At 46.8% G+C, this 15,765-nt stretch overlaps 1 protein-coding gene across 1 annotated transcript in view; it reads right to left on the bottom strand.

Moving 5' to 3' along the window:
• Nucleotides 1–15,765, bottom strand: part of BSN (bassoon presynaptic cytomatrix protein) — a 414,235-nt gene that overhangs the window by 278,477 nt on the left and 119,993 nt on the right. The window contains exon 3 of the mRNA XM_077821635.1: nucleotides 6,464–7,303. Within this exon, the coding sequence (XP_077677761.1) occupies nucleotides 6,464–7,303 (840 nt within the window). The remainder of the gene's footprint in view (nucleotides 1–6,463; nucleotides 7,304–15,765) is intronic.

Here is a 15,765-nt window from a genome sequence, read left to right as displayed (position 1 = left end):
TATGTGATGCTGGGCAAGCAACTTAATTTGTACTTTCCCAGCCAGTACAGGATTCATAGAATATTAGGGTTGGAAGAGACCTCAGGAGGTCATCTAGTCCAATCCCTTGCTCAAACAAGGACCAACACCAACTAAATCATCCCAGCCAGGGGTTTGTCACGCCAGGCCTTAAAAACCTCTAAGGAGGGAGATTCCACCACCTCCCTAGATAACCCATTCCAGTGCTTCACCACCCTCCTAATATCCAACCTAGACCTCCCCTACTGCAACTTGAGACCATTGCTTCTCGTTCTGTCTTGTTCACCCCCACATAACCTCCAGTGCTTTGAGCCAAGCAACGGAGCTCCTGTTACTTCCTTTGGCAGACGTAATAGACCTCAGCACCAGGGAATGTTTTTACTGCCTTTGCTCACTCTCACCCAGGTTCTCCTAGTTCTAACCCTTTAGAGCAGCCTCAGAAAATCGGCTCTCCCTCCTTGCTATTTATGCAGCACTCTACATTTCCTCAGTACCACACACAGAGGTACTCTCTCCTCTCATCTGCAGTCAACGGGAACTGCAGATAACAGGAATAGTTGAAAATTAGGACCCAGTGACCATATTCATCCCTGGTGTAACTCCACTGGCTCCAGTGGGATTACATCAGTGATGAATTTGGCCTAAGAAGTCTAAAGCTGGGTACACAAGAACTGGGGCAGCCCCAGTCAGTGAGCACCTTTGAAAATGTGGGACTTGATCTCTGTGCCTGAGTTACTCCATCTGAAACTGGAGGTGATCCCAGGTGACCTATGTGACGTTATCTGATTAAAATATGACTATGTAGAATCTACACTGTTATATAATTGCAACAAAACTTGTACAAAGTATGTCAAATAAGGTGTCAATGGAAAAGTTATGGTTTGCTGAATATGATTATTCTATTTGCATGCATGCATCATTTTTGTATCTGAAGTTATGAATATTAACTGTGTACCTGTATTTCAAATGTTTGCTCCTGTGATAACATACACAAGATATTTAGCCTGAACATTGTGAAGGAACTATTCAAGTTGAACGGCTCATCAAGGAACACTTAACTCACAATGGACCATGGAAGACGCCTATCCACACCTGATGGACATTCACGTGAACCTTCTAACTTGTGCAGGGGTGGGCAAACTTTTTGGCCCAAGGGCCACATCTGGGAATAGAAATTGTATGGCAGACCATGAATGCTCACAAAGTTGGGGTGCGGGAGGATGTGGGGGCTCTGGTTGGGGGTGCGGGCTCTGGGGTGGGGCCAGAAATGAGGAGTCCAGGGTGCGGGAAGGGGCTTCAGGCTGGGCCAGGGGAGTGAGAAGGGGTGCAGGCTCCGGCTGGGGGTGCAGGCTCTGGGGATGCAGATTTTGGGGTGTAGGAGGGTGCTCTGAGCTGGGATCAAGGGGTTCGGAGGGCAGGAGAGGGATCAGGGCTGGGACAGGGGGTTGGGGCGTGGGGAGAGGCTCAGGGGTGCAGGCTCCAGGGGGCGCTTACCTAAAGCGGCTCCCGGAAGCAACAGCATGTCCCTTCTCTGGCTCCTATGTGGAGGCATGGCCAGGTGGTTCCTGGCCAATGGGAGCTGTGGGGGCGGCGCTTGGGGCCGGGGCAATATGCAGAGTGGCTGCCAGAGCTGAAGCAGGCCCATGACACTGCTTCCGGGAGCCGCATGGAGCAGCCCCCGACTCTGCGTCATGACTGAACTGCCAGAGTGCTGGAGCAGGGCAAGCCCCAGACCCCGCTCCTCAGCGAGAGCTTGAGGGCTGGCTTAAAACAGCTGGTGGGCTGGATGTGGCTCGTGGGCCGTAGCTTGCCCACCCCTGAACTAGAGTATGGGTAATGGCCCCTGCTATGACTCAGCAAATCATGCAAGGGCATGTGACAAGACCATGTGACACTAAACTCCATCTTGTTACCTCTTTTTCCACAAGCGGTGCGGAGGGCTTTGAATAAAACAATGGATTTCCCTCCACATGGCAGAAGCTATAAAAGGCCCTAGAAACATCTCCATTTTGCCTCTTTCCTGCTCAAAACTTTGGACTATGAACTTATACCAATGGAAGCATTCTAACCAAGGGACTAAGGACCTTCCAAGTCATTTGGAAGCAACCAGACTCTTAACAAGCCAGCAGTTTATTTCATCACTGCATTAAGCCTGATCCAAGAACCTTGCAATTATTGTATGCATTTGATTCCTTTAACCAATTTAAACTCCCACCTTTCTTTCTTTTTATAAATAAATCTTTATATATTAGATACTAAAGGGTTCACAACAGCGTGATTATTGGGTAAGATTTGAGTTATATATTGACCTGGGTATGTGGCTGGACCTTTGGAATCAAAAGGACCCTTTGGTTGATGAAACTGGTTTTAAATAACCACCCATCAAGTCTAGTGTCTGGGTGTTGAATCCAGGACTGGAATACCTAAGGAGACTCCATTTCTTGTTATCCAATGTGGTGAGACAGAAGTTTACTTTTGCTGCTGGATTGGTACATCTTATGGAAGAATAACCACCAATTCTGGGGTGTGTCTGCCCTATTTCTCAGCAGCTTGTCCTGAATTCAGTATCCTCAGTTGTGATGCACTGAGGCACAGTGACAACCTATATCAAAGCATTGGTGCAAGGCCTCACTAACTGAGGTTTGTGATGTACAAAGTATTATCAGTGGAAACAGAACTCTTAGTCCTGAGCTGAGTTCCATGAGCAAAGGGGGCAAGTTGGTGAGATGAGGAGGAGGGCAAGGTGGTTAATCCCTTTTCTCAGTTTCTGGATTTCCTGAAAATAGGCCAGATATGAAAGCATTCCTGGCTGGTGTGGAGCATTACAATGCACACTGAATGACATACACACTGAATGACATACACCACTCATCATTCCTTAGGGGAACACATGTGCTGGGGCTCACCCCAGTGCATAATTCACAAACCTTTAAAGTTGTGTTAATTTAAACCCATTTTCATTGAGGACTATTGTTAGATACTCATTCCAACATTCAAACCTCGTAAGAACAGCCAGGCTGGGTCAGACCAATGGTCCAACTAGCCTACTATCCAGTGTGCCAGCAGTGGCCAGTGCCAGATGCATCAGATGGAATGAACAGAACAGGTAATCATCAAATGATCACTCCCATCGTCCACTGGCAATCAGAGGCTAGGAACACCTAGAGCATGGACATGTATCCCTGCCCATCCTGGCTAACAGCCATTGATGGACCTATCCTCCATGAACTTATCTAGTTATATTTTGAACCCATTGTAGTTTTGTCCTTCACAATATCCCCTGGTAACAAGCTCCACAGATTGACTGTGTGTAGTGTGAAGAAATACTTCCTTTTGCTTGTTTTAAACTTGCTGCCTATTAATTTCATAGGATGACCACTGGTTCTTGTGTTATGTGAAGGATTAAATAACACTTCCTTATTCACTTTCTCCACACCATTCATGATTTTATAGACCTCTATCATATCACCCTTAGTTGTCTCTTTTCTGCGATGAACAGTCCCAGTCTTTTTAATCTCTCCTCATATGGAAACTGTTCCATACCCTTAGTTAATTTTGACAGGTTTCAGAGTAGCAGCAGTCTTAGTCTGTATCCGCAAAAAGAAAAGGAGTACTTGCGGCACCTTAGAGACTAACAAATTTATCTGAGCATAAGCTTTCATAAGCTATAGCTCACTTCATCGGATGAAGTGAGCTGTAGCTCACAAAAGCTTATGCTCAAATAAATTTGTTCGTCTCTAAGGTGCCACAAGTACTCCTTTTCTTTTAGTTAATTTTGTTGCTCTTTTCTGTATCTTTTCCAATTCCAATATATCTTTTTTGAGATGGGGTGACCAGAACGCCCCACAGTATTCAATGTGTGGGCATACCATGGATTTATGTAAAGGCATTAAGATATTTACTGTCTTATTAGTAAGGTTAAGATTTTGTCACGGATGTTTTTAGTAAAAGTCAGGGACAGGTCACAGGCAATAAAGAAAAATTCATGGAAGCCCGTGACCTGTCCCTGACTTTTACTAAAAATATCCATGACAAAATAGGGAGCTCAGCTGTGGGGTCCCCACACTGCCTGCAGTGGCTGGGCACCTGCAGGCCCTGCTGTGAGCTCTTGGGACCCCAACCTCCTCTGGGGGGCTCAGGGCTCCAGGGTCCCCCACAGCCTGCGGTGGCTTGGAGCACCCAGCGGCCCTGGGTGGCCAGGAGCTGTGAGGTACCTCCACTGCCTGAGGTGTCCGGGAGCTGTAGGGTACCCCTGCCGTGGCTCAGAGCTCCGAGGGGCCCTGGGTAGCCGAGAGCTGCGGTGTACCCCCACCATTCATGGTGGCTCGAAGCTCCGGGGCCTCCAGGTGGCTGGGAGCTGCCGGGTAACTCTGCCACCTGCAGTGGCTTGGTGCTCCGGAGTTCCCCTACGCCTGCGGCAGCCAGGAACTGGGGGATACCACTGCCGCCCACAACAGCTCAGAGCTATGGGAGGCCCCCACTGCCTGCAGGGGTTGAGAGCTGTGAGGTGCTCTCCAGCATGTGGCAGCTAGGAGCTCGGGGGTACCCCTGCCGCCCACAGTAGCTCAGAGATGTGGAGGGGGGGCCCGCTGCCTGCAGTGGTCAAGAGCTGCGGGGTACCCCCACCGCCTGCGGCGGCTCGGAGATCCAGGAGGCCCCTGCCGCTGGAGGTGGCTGTGGCAGCCTGCTGCTCCCAGCCGCCACAGGGGGACCCAGCAGCTCCCAGCCACCGCAGGCTGAAGTCACGGAGGTCTCTGGAAAACATGGATTCCGTGACCTCCGTGATAAAATCGCAACCTTACTCATAATGGAATTGGGCCAGGATAGCAGGGTTACCATCAGTACTCTTTGGGCAAAGTGCATGGGAACGTTAAATGACTTTGGTTTAATATCCCATCCAAATGACAGACACTCCAGCAGCACAACACCAAGTAAGAGCATTGCTCTACTACTAACTCAGAGGGGAGTGTGGCACCTACTGAATCAGCAGCACCACTTCCTGTGGCACGAGCAATAGGAAAACCTGGAACCTGAACAATAAGGAGCAATATTCACTACAGGCATAAGCAGGAACAACTCCACTGGAGACAATGGAATTGCAGTGCTTGATACCAATGGTGAAAATTGAGTCCAAATTGCTGTTTTTATGCCAGTATTCTTAATTTAAAAAAAAAAAAAAAACATCTGGCATACCCGAACTATACATTGTACTTAAGCAGAACTGGTTACAAATAGGATGTTTTTCAGTGTTTTCTCGTTAGACGACTTTAAAATCATGAAAAACAACTGATTTAATATCATACAGCAACAGACAAGGGTATAATAGTCAATCCCCCAATCTAACTCTAACCCAAACACCAGAGCCAAAGTTCAACCACCTATAGGAGCCAAGCTTTCAATCACCTTGGACAGCCACCCTGGTCTTTATAGTGACCAGGAAACCCTGAGCAGGCCCAGGAAATTTGAGATCCACATGGATGTTAAAGTCAACGAACGCTACCAGCCTCTCTGCCTGTGAGGCAATTTATGCAGGGAATAATGCAGTGCAACATGGTGAACCATATACCAGCAATGGTACTCCATCCGATCTTTATCCTACATACCCAATGGACGCACTCTATCAGAGCTAGTTTGGGAGCAGGATGTCTCTTACATTTTATATTGGACATAAACAGCACAGCCACATCATCTCCCCAACAATCCCCCTTTACATCACACTGTACGTAGTTCCCAGATGGAACCAACTGCACCAAAACCAGTCCTGCAGCATTATGCAGCCAAAGTAAGGAGCCTCATCCCTTATCAAGTCATGGATGATTACTGACTTATTCACCACCAGTCTTCCATTGAACAGCATGACCCCAAAGCTGTGATCCACTTCCAGTACCCTATTGTCCTGAGAAATAACAGGCTGTACAAATGTCTTGCTACAGGCCCCTGCCTAACATAAAATCTGCCTTCATATTGCTTCCTCCTGCCCATAACCATAGGGCCTGAGGACTCCAAGCCCTCGCAGCAGGCAGCAGCCACATTCTATACTCTTGGACACCCAAAGATGCCATTAAAGGGCTGCAACCAAACAAGGATGTGCCAAGCAAACTGCAAAGGCCATCTTCAGCAACTCTACCCTGCCACCCCAAATCAAATATGGTAAAATCCCAACACAACCAAGATCCAAACACATGGCCCAAGTACACATCTAGGGCTTGTCTACACAATGGGGTAATGCACCACAGTGGTGTACTTCATTTCTAAAGCCCCCTAACTTGTTGCAAATTAATTGGCCTTTAGAGAGGGACTTTGTCAAGGCTTTTTTAGAAGTCTATTAAAACCTGAAAGAAAAATGCACTGACTTTTCCCATGTTATTAATATCCAAATCTCAGAACAGAATCAGGATTCCCAGTGAACTGATAGATGGTCAAGCCCAGTGTGCAGCCTCCTTACCTCCACAAGATGAGGTGTTGGGTTGAATCCACACATGAGGCAGACCTGTTGTTTACAGGTCGTACAGGTATTATAGTTGGATGGTTCCCCGGAGCCCACACTGATCTCTGATTTGCAGAGGGGGCACAAGACCCTTTCCTTCGGCACTTCCTTTGGCTTGATGACTTGTGCTGCTTTTCCTTGCTTTGTAGCTGGGGTAGTCCCAGCCCTACTCTGTGCTCCAGATGCAGCACTTGAGGCTCTGAGTCCAGCTTCTTTGCTGGCATCACTGAAGACAATTTTTGGAGGCACTTTGCCAGGGGACTGTTGACTTTGCAGGGTGGCCTCTGGCTGGACAGACATGAGTGTGCTTGCCTGGGTCAAAAGAGAAGCCCCAAACCCGAAGATCTTTTCTGTGAGGCCCTCTTGGAGTTGCTCTTGTGCTGCAGCACTGTGGGGGGGTGCTGAAGTCTTTGCTGGGGAGTCTCCCACAGTCTGTCTCTGGTCACAGGCGGAAGGCTTTGCTTGATGCTGAGGGGAAGACCTCACCATTTCCTGAGGTGCAGCAGGTTTTGGCTGGTCTTGGCTGTGTTGTTCCCTCTGTGCTGTAGCTTGGGGTGATTTTGGTGACTCTGATTGCAGAACACCAGCACCCTGCCTAATACCTGGCTGCACAGTTCCTGGTGGTTTCTCCTGTCCTGTCATTCCCAGGGGTGGAGGCTGGGGATGTTTGGCTGGGGAGTGGGATGGAGAAAGAGAAGGGGAATGTAGCTGCTGCTGGCTTTTGGAGCGAGGTGCGGTGGTCATGTCCATTCCCAAAGCTCTCTGCATCTGGCAATTCAAACATAACCATTCTTTCACCTACAAGACAAAAAAGATAATGCAGTGAATGATGGATACTGACCATGATCAAGGACAGAATCCACACAGCCAATGGCAAAACAAGCAGTTTTCTGTACCTGTCTACCAGCCTCACAGCTAACTGTTCAGGCTCTGCTAACTCTAGGAACATAAGTAAGGCACTATCAAAACCTCTCTATGCAGAGAAACATTTTGCTATTAGATAAGCACGAGCAGAGGGCTCCTTCAGGTACAGTTCTACTGTACCCCACCTGTGGCGAGAGACATGTGCGGAGAAGTGCACTGTACTAGTATGTCCAATACCTTACAGCAGTGGTTCTCAACATTTTTGGACTCAGGACCTATTTATAAATGTTTATGGCCTGTCACAATGCAGTAAATGATTTGGGAGTGGAGGCCCTTGGGTGGGTTTGGTTGGCTCTTACCCCCTGGGAAGTAGGATCCTGTCCAGCACTCACCCCACAGTGGCGGCTCCTGCAGCTCCTGTGCTGTGGGGCTGGCTGGGCTTGGCTCTCCACTTAGGGCATTGCAACTTCCGGGGTTGCAGTGCCCAGAGCCATAACCAGGGTGGAGCGAGCAAGGCAGCCGCCCAGGGTGAAAAGCTGCAGGGACAGAAAAATGGAGCCATGGGGGGGGGTCACCTGCCTCCCCAGATTTCTGCCTTCAATTTAGCAGAGGTTTCTGAACTGCCGGGGGGGCACATCCCAGTTTGAAAACCATCACCTCCTGCCAGAAGCCGGCTGATCGGAAGGCGGTGGGAGCCGCTCGGCTCACTCGGGCCCCTAGCTCTCTGCCCAGCAGCCCTCCCTGCTCTGCTCCCTGAGCCAAGCCACCTCTGCACAGCTGGGCACTACCCAGGCAGCAGCAAGCGAGTGCCTCAGGAAGCATTTCATGGCAGGCAGGCTCCGTGGGCAGAGACTGGCTTCAGGGGGTGGCACCAGCTGGTGCTGGGCTCCTTTGGGGGCAGAGGCAAAAGTAAGTCAGGGCCACAGCTCAGAGATATGCTGACTGCTCTGCCTGGGGAGCTTCATCTCTCCCAGGCAGGCAAACTGTTGACCGTGAAAGCAAAAGGCTAGTTTTCACTCCACAAAGCAGGATTTACTGTATGGAAATGAAAAGTATAAAATGCCTTGGCTAAGTGGCGATAAATGAAAAACTTCCCCCTTGAGAGACATTCCCTGTGTCACACTAATGTCTGCATTAAGTTAATTAAAGAGGCTGTATAGAAGCTGTGAGACTTTCGATTCTAAGAATCCCCAGGACGCCCATGCAGCTGTACAAATATTAATATATAACACTGTTTGCAGGATAATCAGCTCTGCATACATAGAGCTTCTCTAAAAAAAAAAAAAGGAGTACTTGTGGCACCTTAGAGACTAACGAATTTATTTGAGCATAAGCTTTTGTGAGCTATGGCCCTAAAAAGGAAAACACCATTCACAAATGAGACCTGCCTAAGCCATAAAAGTCCTGGACTGTTAACTGGAAACTGAGATTGCTGCTGACCTGACCTTCAGGACACAGGATGTGCCCAGCACTTCTACCCAATGAACCATGAGGTGGCACACTGTACCTCTGCTCGTACAGAGGGCATGTAGAGCTTGCTTGGCCTAGCTAGAGTGGGTGCAGCTGACGCCAGTCGGCAAGAGATTCAGAACCAAGGTACAAGGTACAAATTAGTACCCCACTCACATAGCTTCACCTTCTACATGGGCGAGCCATGCACATAGCCACGAGGGACAGACACCAACAGCAATCCTAGCTGGATGTACCAGGGCTAAATATGGCAAGGCAGTACCCACAGCATAGTTAAGTTATAACTGTATTTTTCCTCCTCCTAATATGCTCAGAAAAAAAAAATGATTACTAGGTCCAAATATTCCTATTCATGTAAATGACAAGACTTTTTAAAATTCTGCTCTCAGCCTTAGTGATATGTAGTAGTAAGTTTCACAGGCTAATTATGTGGTGTGTAAAGAAGTATTTCCTTTTGATCCGTGTTAAATCTGTTGCCTTTTCATTTCATTGAGTGACCCATTGTTCCTGTATTGTAAGAGAGTAAACTGGACTGCCTCACACCACTATTTCTCATAACCATTAATCCATATACCACCTAGCATTTTCGTTGCCTTTCTCTGGACCTTTGCCCCCATTATCTACTTTTTAAATCGGTTTCCCAAGTTTGAACCTAGTGAGGGTGTACAATTGATTTATAGAACTGTATTATAATATTTCAGTTATACTCTCTATTGCTGTCTAATACAGACTAATATTATGGGAGCTTTCTAACCCACTGCTGCACACTGAGCAAAGGTGTTTACAGAGCTGTCTGTAGAGATGCATGGATCTTTTTTCAGTTAGTGTGTGGGGAATCCTCAGTGTGTACGGGGAATCCTGATTTTTCTTGCACTTACGTACATGTCTTTTCAACTGCTTAACCCCTCGGTTGTTTAGGCCTGTAACACAGTGCCTGGAGGCAGGGCTGGCATTAGACTCACTAGGGCCAGGGCAGAAAATAGGGAGTTGCCCCCCACGGCAGGCATGTGTGACGATCTCTGGGGGAAAAAGAAAAGGAGTACTTGTGGCACCTTAGAGACTAATCAATTTATTTGAGCATGTAGCTCACGAAAGCTCATGCTCAAATAAATTGGTTAGTCTCTAAGGTGCCACAAGTACTCCTTTTCTTTTTGCGAAGACAGACTAACACGGCTGTTACTCTGAAACCTGATCTCTGGGGGCAGAGCCAGTGCTGGGTGCAGAGGCTTTGACACTGACCCACAGGCCAGGAGGCCCACTGAGGTGAGTCAGGGGGTAGAGGTGGCGCTCCCACCCCGATCCCCACTGCCCAGGGCTGAAGAATGTAACTTAGCTTTGCAGGGCCTTGGCAATTGCCCTGCTTGCCACCCTCTAACACCAGCCCTGCCTGGAGGGCCAGGCAGTGTAGTGGTTGGTACACCCGACCTCCGGCCCCTTGCTTCCTGAGTCAAGGTGCCTCAGTCTTTTAGGCAATGGGGTGTGTGAACCTGGGCCCTCCCTCTCCGCTAGGTCCAGCCCAATGTCTTGAGAGTCAACCCCTGACCAGGGGGACCCCGAGCAGGGATTCTAAATCCACTGCCCTGGGCTACTTCCTACCACCATCCCTTCGGTTTGGGGCATGGCCCTGTGACATTATTGACATGACCCGCGACCGTATAGATCATTGTTGCAACCAAGGTCATATAGTGGCACCAAATCTTGTACAAAGGAGGTCACGTAAGGTGTCCATGAAAAGGTTATGATTTGTTGGTTATGATTATGCTATTTGTATGCATGTATCATTTTTGTATTTAAAGTTGTAAGTATTGGCTCTATACTGTCTGTATTTCAAACTTGTGCTATGCTTCTGGGTGACACCCCAGACAATTTAGCATCAGCACTGCCAAGCCTGCTTGATGGCCCATTAAGGACCATCAGCTATACAACTGACCCATTGAGAAAAGGCAGATACACCTTGTGACTCAGCAAGGCATGCAGGGACATGCCTATGGACAGAACTCTAAGGTTTTTCCATGCCATGTGCTGGGTGGCTTGTGGTTGGAACAAAGGAAGCACAAGACACATGGCAAAAGGATTATAAAAGGCAGCAGCAGCAGCAGCAGCATCTCCATTTGGTCTTCAATCCTGCTTCTTATTTCTGGAGGAACCTTGCTACAAACTGAAGCTCTGAACCAAGGACTGAATGACCCATCCCAGCTGTGGATGTACTCCAGAGACTTGATTTGAACCTGCAGTTTATTCTATCACTGCTACAAGCCTGAACCAAGAACTTTGCCATTACTGTATGTAATTGATTCCATTTAACCAATTCTAACTCTCATCTATATTTCTTTCTTTTTATGAATAAACCTTTAGATTTTAGTTTCTAAAGGATTAGCAACAGCATGATTTCTGGGTAAGATCTGATTTGTATATTGACCTGGGTCTGGGGCTTGGTCCTTTGGGATCGAGAGAACCCTTTTTCTTTTACTGGGGTATTGGTTTTCATAACCATTCATCCCCATTATGAGTGGCACTGGTGGTGATACTGGAAAACTGGAGTGGCAAAGGGAATTGCTTGTATGACTTATGGTTAGCCAGTGGGGTGAGACCGAAGTTCTCTCTGTTTGACTGGTTTGGTGTGCAAGAGACCCCAGCTTTGGGCTGTGACTGCCCTGCTTGAAGCAATTTGTCCAGAATTGATACTCTCAGTTGTGTCCCACCAGAGGCAGCATTGTTACAGTGGCGTAGTCGTGCTAGGATCCACAGAACCAGGTCAATTAAGCTTTGGATCAGAACCCCACGCTATCCAAATTTGAATTTTGGTATTGAGAATTTGGTTGGTTAAAGAGCAGTGACCATGAGCCAGAAAGCATCAGCAGAAGCAATGAAGCAGCAAGCCCTGAGAGACAGCCTGCAATTTGAACGTAATCAAAAACTGGCAGAAATTCGAATGAGAGAGAAGCAAACCTTGGCCCAACCGGAAAAGAAAGCTAAGGAAAGGGCTGCTGAAAAACAAAAAGAAGATGCTGAAAGAGAGGAAAGGGCTCATAAAAGGAACATGGAGCATATGGCTGCTGAGGAGAGGGGTGCCAGACTTAGGCTCCAAGTCAAATAAGCAATGGAAGACCATCTGAAACTATATCCTCTTGGAAGTCCAGTTTATAACAACGTTCGTACGTTGTACTACTCTGAGCAGTTGTCTGTGTTTAACCAGTTTTGCTATGACCAGGGAGAGGGTAACTCTAACCTGAGAAAGGTGGCAAACAGCTGTTTGTCTGTGAATTAAGTTTCTGAATGTCTGTCTAATGTCTCAGAAGTGAATCTGGAATTAGATCAAGCATAGAAAGAACGCATTGGTCAGGAAAATGTTTCTCAGGAGCAGATTAAAGTGGATGGTCAGGTTAAAGCCCTAGCTGAGGAAGGAAAGGGTAGATTTTTGATGGGAGAGGAGGACAAGGAAATTTTGGAGGAGCCTAGGCAGCCTTGTGAGCTGATGGCTTTGTCTAATCAGCAGTTTGGAAAGGCAAGAATAGTGGAAAATAAGAGTCCCTATACCTTAGCTGTTTTCTGTATGGAGAATTGTGACAGTGAAGGAAATGTGCCTGTGTCTGGTAGGGGTAATGACTTGCCTATCGAGGGAGCAACCCCAGTCTCCAAGCAGTTGTCTGTGAACAGCCCTGTGTGCTGGGACAAGGGAAATGAGATCCCAAGATGTGTGTCTGATAAAGGAGAATGTGTCTCCAGTTCTTTGTCTGTGGAGCAGACAGAAGGTGTCTTTCAGCCTGTGATGGTTGAGGGTAGTGCAGTTGTCTCAGAGTTGGTTCTCGATTCAACTAAAGCCCAGGAAGGGAAAGGTCCTAAGTTTGTGTCTGCTAGGGAGAATGGCACTGTAGCTAGGTTGCATCCAGTTAGTGTCTTAGAAAAATCCCAGAGACCAGACAATTCTGGTGCTTGTATTTTGCCTGTTGCTAATGTGTCGCTGGGAAAGGGTGTAGCAACTCTGTCTAACCAGGGTGATATCCTAGCCAGGGCACAAGAAAAGCCTAAAGGTGATTTCATTGTGTTACCTACTGATAGTTTGGAAACCTGTAGCAAGAAGGAAAAATTTCTAAACTTGTGTGTAGCAAAGGAAAGGAGAATGCTGACCTTTTGACTATGAAATCTAGCAGTTTGCCTAGCAGTTTTTGTGTGTAAAAATCCGCCTGATGAGTCAAAGGTGATCCTGGATGTAAGTGAGACCCAGAAAGAGTCTGTTGTTGTTCATGAAAGTGTTTCTTTAGAGCAAGGCCTAGGTGAAGAGGGTAAAGGCAGAATTTCTGTGTGGGGTGAATTGTTGCTTAGAGAAGCTCCTAAGAAAAGGAATCCTCATGGTAATCTGTGCAAGCAATTTGCTGCAACTGAAGGGTGTGGAAGTGATTTAATCAAGGAAGTTTCTGTTCCTAACAGTCAGAAATTTTCTGTTGTGAATGGATCCACCGACTTTCCTTTTGAAAGATCCAGTGTGGATAGCTTTGAAAAGGCCTCAGATAGTGTAACATTATTGGCACAAACTGGGACCGTATAGATCATTGTTGCAACCAAGGTCCTGTAGTGGCACCAAACCTTCTATAAAGGAGGTCAAATAAGGTGTCAATGGAAAGGTTATGATTTGCTGATTATGATTATGCTATCTGTATGCATGTATCATTTTTGTATTTAAAGTTATAAATATTGGCTCTATACCGTCTGTATTTCAAATTTATGTTATAATTCTGGGTGACACCCCAGACAATTTGGTGTCAGCAATGCCTAGCCTTCTTGATGGCCCATTAAGGACAATCAGCTATACAATTAACCCATTGAGAGAAGGCAGATACACCTTGTAAGGCATGCAGGGACGTGCCTATGGACAGAACTCTAAGGTTTTTTCATGCCATGCACTGGAATGATTGTCTTTGGAACAAAGAAAGAAAGGCCAAATGACAAGAGACTATAGAAGACTGCTGCAGCTCCTCCATCTGGTCTTCAGTCCTGCTTCTTGCCTCTGGAGGGACTTTGCTACAAACTGAAGCTCTGAACAAAAGATTGAATGGCCCATCCCAGCTATGGAAGTACTCCAGAGACTTGATTTGAGCCTGCAGTTTATTCCACCACTGCTACCAGCCTGAACCAAGAACTTCGCTGTATGTAATTGATTCCATTTAACCAATTCTAACTCATCTATATCTTTTTCCTTTTATGAATAAACCTTTAGATTCTAAAGGATTGGCAACAGTGTGATTTCTGGGTAAGATCTGATTTGTATATTGACCTGGGTCTGGGGCTTGGTCCTTTGGGATCGAGAGAACCCTTTTTCTTTTACTGGGGTATTGGTTTTCATAACCATTTATCCCCACAATGAGTGGCACTGGTGGTGATACTAGGAAACTGGAGTGTCTAAAGGAATTGCTTGTGTGACTTATGGTTAGACAGTGGGGTAAAACCAAAGTCTTCTCTGTTTGGCTGATTTGGTTTGCCTTGGTGTGCAAAGGAACCCCAGCCTTGTGATGTAACTACCCTGCTTTAAGCAATTTGTCCAGAATTGGCACTCACAGTTGTGTCCCACCAAGGGCAGCACTGTTACAGTGGTGTAGTCATGCTCGGATCCATAGAACCAGGTCAATTAAGCTTTGGGTCAGAACCCCATGCTATCCAAATTTGGATTTTGGTATTGAGAGTTTGGCTGGTTAAAGAGGAGTTGCAATGGGTGAGCAAAGAGCATATGAGGGCCTTGACAAAAAAGCCCTGGAAGATTTGTGTTCAGAAAAGGGGATAAGCTTTAAAAATAAAGCTACAAATCAAGAACTGAGAGATCTGTTAATAGCCAGTGATCAGGAGACAGGAGCACAGCCATTTCCTGATGCTACAGAAGCTGCAGAGGCAATTATAATGCAAAAGGCAGCAAATAAACTGCAACTTGAGCATGAACAGAAACTAGCAAACATTTTATTGCTGGAAAAGCAAAAAAATGCTGAATTAGAGAAGGAGACTCACAAGATGCAACAGGAGATGGCTAGACTTCAGCTCCAAGTATTGGATGAGCAAAGAAAGTCATCGTCATCTGTTACTCTGCTTCCCTGCAACAACAAAAGAAACTGGGAAAGGATCTGTCCCATTTACAAAGATAGTGAAGACATAGAGGAGTTTTTGTCTACCATCGAATGTCTATGCGTTCTGCATGAGATCCCAAATGAGCAGCAAACGCCTGTCCTGCCAGTGAATTGAGGGAACAAGAAGCCTTAGATTATGTGCTGTTTAAAAATTCTGTGTTAAGGCGATTCAAGGTCACTCCTGAGTCTTACAGGGTTAAGTTTAGAAAGTTTAAAATGTCTAATGATTGTACTTTTGTAGAATGTGCTCATAAGCTGATGGGTTTTGTTAAAATGTGGGTTGTGGGAGCAAAGGCGCATGAGAGTTTTAAAAAACTGCTGGATCTAATAACTTTGGAACAGTTCTTGGACGTTGTTCCTGACCATGTGAGAGCAGCTGTGTGAGATAGGGACCCTGAGTCAGTCCTACAGGCTGTGGAATTTGCAGATGCCCATGCCCAAAACAGGGTTCGGGAAGGGTATAATTAATCACCTTTCTCCCCAGTTCAAGGGGAGGGAAGGATTTAAAAGTAAACCTGGCCCTGACTCTTATAAAGGAGCTCATGGGGGCCCAGAGGGTACGAACTCTCACCTCAAAAATAAACTGGTTACATGCTATCACTGTGGTGTGCTTGGCCACATGAGACCAGATTACCTGACCCTGAAGGGCAGCCCCAAACCAGCAACCCCAAATGCCACAGTAAATGCTAATCCTATAAAAACTCACAGGCAAGCCACACAGAGCCCAGCGCTGGTACCCTGTGTGTAAATGCTGTTTCTGTGGTCTCTGAAGAATTTGACCATAAAACTCATATTAAAGCTAAATATGGGAAAAAT

Source organism: Eretmochelys imbricata, chromosome 7, assembly GCF_965152235.1.
Source record: "Eretmochelys imbricata isolate rEreImb1 chromosome 7, rEreImb1.hap1, whole genome shotgun sequence".
Classification (NCBI taxonomy): domain Eukaryota; kingdom Metazoa; phylum Chordata; order Testudines; family Cheloniidae; genus Eretmochelys; species Eretmochelys imbricata.
This window is presented reverse-complemented; position numbering and strand designations above follow the sequence as displayed.